Genomic DNA, 5,322 nt, shown 5'->3' with positions numbered 1-5,322 from the left:
TTCATTCCATATTTAAGAGCTGTGCTCTTGTCGGTGGAGCAATCTCCAACTCCTTAACCTTCTGGCATGATACGACCTGAACCTTTTCTTTTATTTGGTTGTAATAAGTTTTTCTCGGACTTCCTCTTTTTCTCTTTCCCTCTATTTTTCCTTCTAGGAACAGATCGTGTCGTAACAGATGTGTCATCTCACTAATTAGTAATTACATGCCACCATAGGTAAACGCTTAACATTTGGTGGGCCATACGTTTGTTTACAACACAAGGTATGAAACTCGTCGAATAAATTTAAGAAAAAAACGTGTAGTAGCAACTACAAACAACTGTCGTACAATATTCACATTTATAACCGGTGTCATAAGGTTCAAATTTAAACACAGCACTTCACTATCCGTGTAGACTGTGTAGTACGACAAAGATAATTTGATCTTTGAAAAGTCAAAAAGTTTGTTAACAAAATACCGAAATAATATGTTTGCTAGCGTTATCTTTAGAACATTTTGTCATATTATTAAACGATTTATAATGTTAGTCCGAATAACAATAGTTTAAAAACCGGCCAAGAGCATGTCGAGCCATGTTCAGTTCAGTGTAGGGTTCCATATAATTTCTGAATATTTCTGTAATTTTCGGTATTCTGAATGCTATTGCTAACAAATATGATAGCCCAATCCTCGCTCATTGGATTGGGCAAATTAAAGGGGTAGCAACTAGCCCACATTGATTGAGTGAGAATTATTAAGCAATGTTAAATGTGCCGATAACACTAACCTTTAGTTTTAAGTTTGTTTGTTTAGTTTTAACTATGAAGCCTGATCTTCGAAATAAAGATATTTTATTATTTTATTTATAATTACCCGACCGTCACATAGGCTGCCCTGAACGGGTACTATTAGTATGTACATATCATGTAAGTACATAACAAGCAACAAAGTTAGTAAGTACCTTCGCAACGCCTTATTATTAGGGATAACTTTTTTCGATAACTCAAAAACGGCTTAACTAGTCCTGTACCCCTAGTGTAAATTTATTCGATGGCGCAACGTGACGTACGCGTTTGCGTTAAGTCACATTTTGTATGGGATTTTGAGTTTCCAAAACGTTCCGCTCGGCGCGCTGTTTCTAAATCCCATACTAAATGAGACTTAACGCAAACGCGTACGTCACGTTACGAAATCGAATAAATTTACACTAGGGGCTCTGATCGCTATAGTTTTCATTGAAACTTTTTATTAGCCTCTACATTCACGATTTTTCACGAAACTATTCATTTTATGACAAAATAATTGCTAATGACTCGTATTCGATTTGAAAGACCAACCCCATACCATAGCGTTAAGGCGAAAAAAAAACATCGTTCCCACTTTTATTACATTCTGAATAAACTTGTATCCAGAATTATAGTATAGTGACCACCGTTTAAAATAATTATAGTTAATTTATTGGGTATGTAAAACTGTTACTGAGACGGAGAGTTGTTATCGAGATTTAAAATACTTATATGAATGAATACATATTAATAGCATTTTATTCTGGACTCGAGACAAGTAGCAGGTAGAATTAATTCGAATTCCTAATTAATTAGTAAATCAAGCAATTTCAATGTTTTTGTTACATTCCCTTATTCAAAATTAAATTACAATCTAATTGTAAGATTTAAGCTCCGCTCAAGTATCAAGTTCTATTAAGCGTCCTACGTCTACCAGCACTTTGGCCTGGTCGTTTATGTACGGAATGATCTACAAACTTCATGCCCAGCGTTTCAATTTGAACCTTATCACGTTGTTATAAAGTCGACATTCTTGTGGCAGTTAGTACTTTTTTTATCACATTATAGCTTTAGACGATTCCTATTGGTTGAAACGTTGCGAGTGAAACTGAACGCCATTCCGCGCCCAGCGACCACCGCGAGCGGGTGTATAATAAGTTCTCACGAAATAATATTTTACAGGAATTTACTTAAAATAATGAAACGTTGCTGCGCGTACGGTTGCAAAGCAAAAAGCGGTCCCGGGACCAGATTCTTCAATTTCCCCGCGTGTAAGGAACGGTAAGATTCATGTATTGTGTCTATGTGTAGGTACTTATAAGCCACGTGGATTGAGTAAATTGATTTAATATGTTTTTTTATAGATCGAAAGAATGGTTACGAGCTCTAAATCGCCTAGACATCCTCGCCGACCTGAATGAAGACAGACGCAACCTGCTGAATTTCTACTATGTCTGCGGAGCACACATCTCCAAACGCAACAAGGACACGGGTATTCCTGTCCTTCACATTGTAAGCAAAGGTACATGTACAGATCAAAACACTAATACTGAGGAGAAAGGCACTTCAACGGCAGATCTGATACGGAATCAACCAAGCAAAGGCACGTCGACATCAGACCTGATGTTACGGAAACTAAGCAGAACATCTATAGACATTATTGACATACAACCTACAGCTTACGACGGCCCCACACAGCATAATGTGGCTTCTAATCGTCTCTTAAACAAACCTGCACCTCCAATGGTTTCAAGTAATAAGCCTCGCACCGGATACAAAGCAGCAGGCGATATTTATAAAAAATCTGCAAAGCCCGTTGAAACACCCCAAACCTGTCCTAAACTAAGGACTTTTAGAAAGAATACACCCACGTTACCAACGATAGCTGTTCCGAAACTGCAAACGGATATACCTGCAACAAGTCAATCGCCAAATGTACAATGTGATAACAGAAATATCAGTGAAAGTAACAAGACAGAAATAAAAACTGAAGAGAACACTCTAGTCCTGGATGATATTGTAATGGCTTTATCAGAACGCCAAAGAAATGGGCAGGATTTGGAATCATCTATGGACGGACGTAAAATAACGTTTAAAGTTAAAATGAGTTTGCCATATTTCTCTGTAGAAGAGGCCACAACGTCAGGCACCATTAAACGTGAACTTGATGACGATGAAATTGAAGAAAATGTTAACATAACAGAAAAGAGAACTAAACCAGGATAATTTGAAGAGAATCAAAATGTAAACAAAACAATTGATTGTGATATTTCTTTAGATAGGTAGTTGATAATATATTCCGCAAATGTTCATCAATAAGAAAATAAAGGTTGTTATTAGCAAACGAATGTGCCAAAAAGTCCAAATAATTAGTAATGATTTTTATAATAAATAATTTTATAATAAACTTTTATTTCCCGCAAAGTTATTAATTAGCGTGGGCAAAAAAACCTCTGAAGCTGTTCGAAACATGTTTTTTGCCGAAACCGAAGATTCGGCTGTGGCTCTAGTTTCGGCCGAAATCGAAGCTTTTGTAGATTTGTTAAAATCGTTGAAAAAAAATCATAAAACCGCTTTAAAACACTTATTAAGACTGCGTCGACTGGCCCTAAGGGAATTGTTTTCCAATAAACCAATTAATTTCTGTAGGTAATACATAAATCAGTACCTATATTAAATATTGTTACCCAACTTTATTTATAAGAATGTTTACATGTAACTAAGAAAATATTTTTATATTACACTTATACATAAAAAATAAAATACATCCAAAAATCTACCCGCTTCTGGAATACTCCCTAAGGATGGCAGCATTGCCCCAACTTTTGGTCTTTGTCACATAGTTTAGTTTTATAGTAAGAAGTACCATTTCGTAAGTTTCGGCCTGGCCGTTCGGTCATTTTTTGGCCAAAACCGAAACTACGGCCGAAACATGATTTTTTGGCCGAAACTGGCCAACACCGAATCTTCGGTGGGACACTAGCAGAAAGTATGTGAACTGCAGCTGCATTACTATTGCGGCGTTGTTGTTGCCGTCGCTGTACTGTCAATTTCTTTGATAAAATGCGTCACGGAATGAACGTCGAAATCGCGGCAGGAACATTGCGGCGAACAGGCCTCGGAACCGAGTTTTTAATAAAACCCAGCCCAATATTTTTAATAATTGTATGCGCTTTACGTAAGACTGAATTATGTATTTATCGTATTATTAGATTATCCCATTAAAACAAAATAAGAAACCAAAGAACGTAATAATACCGGTATATTTTGTATGAAGGAAAAACCGGTTCCGTTCCAAGTCTTGGCGGCGAATGTCACTCATTTTATGAAGGATAGGCAAATACAGCGACGGCAACTATTTCGCCGCAACAGTAAGGCAGCTCCAGTTGACACCAGAACGTCACCTCAGTTTAAGAAAAAAAAAAATCATTCGTTCAGTTAATCTTTTCACATCCTTATGTTCTCAACATTTTTTATCTGTACTTTCCCCAACTTCCCACCAATTATTTCCACAGAGTAAAAACCTGTCTTGAAGTTCGGTTAATTAGCCACAGAACCAAAATTAAGGTACTGGTTTAAATAAATTGGTGTGTACCGTTAAAATGTTCTACACACGACTTAAAGGAACTCGCATTAAAATTTAAAGATGAAACCTATTTCCAATAAAACTGGTAGTATAATAATCAATATTGGAAAAACGTTGAGCTTGCCCCGAAGCCGTGATTTTTTTTTTGCCTTTCTTTTACTCTCACCATCAAGAAGTCAGGAATCAGAAAACAAATACGTAACTATGTATTCTATGTACTAATACCTATTTAGGTAAATTTCTAACTATTAAAATTGTTTAGAAAAAAAACTTTTTCCAAATTATGTCTGTCTCGTCTGCGTGGGATTTTTTCAATATTATTCTATTTATTATAAGGTAGGACTATTAAATTTAATTAAATCATATTTTAAAAATCAACATATTTAAAATTAATTAAATCCATTAATCTAGTATAAGTGGTTCGTCAAGCTCAGATAACACATAATAAGCCTATTTTTAGAAAGCCCTTCGCCTTATGTAAGGTTAAAAATGAGACATGCGTAATTTTATTTGCCCTAATAAATTCGCATCTCCATTTGTCGCTCAGCATCAGCAGAGATGAAAATACGTAAATTCATTCCCATCTATCATTTCCACGATACCCGCTCGAGAACTTGCCGATTCGCATTGCCAAACAAGTTCGAAATTCGAATATTTACTCAAAGCGTGCACGGAGCGGCAACGCGGCACGTTCCACGCGGCCCGGCAACGTCGGGTCGCCTTCGTATGAACAAGATCAGCTGCTTTTGTATCGGAGTGTGAATAGCGCTCGGCACATGAATATTTTGTTGTTGGAAATGGGGACATTTTTGTAACAACTCCAACCTGACGATATTTTTATTTAGAACAACTCCAACTCACAACATCCGTTAGGTGAAATTGGAATTCGAACAATACCTACCATATCTCCAGCACTTTAGTAGCGACTTGCGATTGGCAGGAAATCCATTTTCTTAAGCGTGCCATAA

At 36.5% G+C, this 5,322-nt stretch overlaps 1 protein-coding gene across 1 annotated transcript; it reads left to right on the top strand.

Moving 5' to 3' along the window:
• Positions 1–853: 853 nt before the first annotated feature.
• On the top strand, positions 854–3,545 carry LOC133528919 (uncharacterized). Its single transcript, XM_061866424.1, has 2 exons — positions 854–2,049; positions 2,133–3,545. Exons 1-2 carry the CDS (start codon positions 1,967–1,969, stop codon positions 2,992–2,994), a joined length of 945 nt encoding a protein of 314 aa, XP_061722408.1. The 5' UTR covers positions 854–1,966; the 3' UTR covers positions 2,995–3,545.
• Positions 3,546–5,322: the final 1,777 nt, after the last annotated feature.

Source organism: Cydia pomonella, chromosome 20 (assembly GCF_033807575.1).
Source record: "Cydia pomonella isolate Wapato2018A chromosome 20, ilCydPomo1, whole genome shotgun sequence".
In the NCBI taxonomy this organism is placed as follows: Eukaryota; Metazoa; Arthropoda; class Insecta; order Lepidoptera; family Tortricidae; genus Cydia; species Cydia pomonella.
The sequence above is the reverse complement of the archived record's forward strand: the minus strand, read 5'-3'. Positions and strand labels throughout refer to the sequence as shown.

Coding starts and splice junctions, on each gene's coding strand:
- LOC133528919 (XM_061866424.1), top strand. CDS start 1,967: ATGAAACGTTGCTGCGCGTACGGTTGCAAAGCAAAAAGCGGTCCCGGG. Junction 2,050..2,132: donor TTCCCCGCGTGTAAGGAACG/GTAAGATTCATG, acceptor GTTTTTTTATAG/ATCGAAAGAATGGTTACGAG.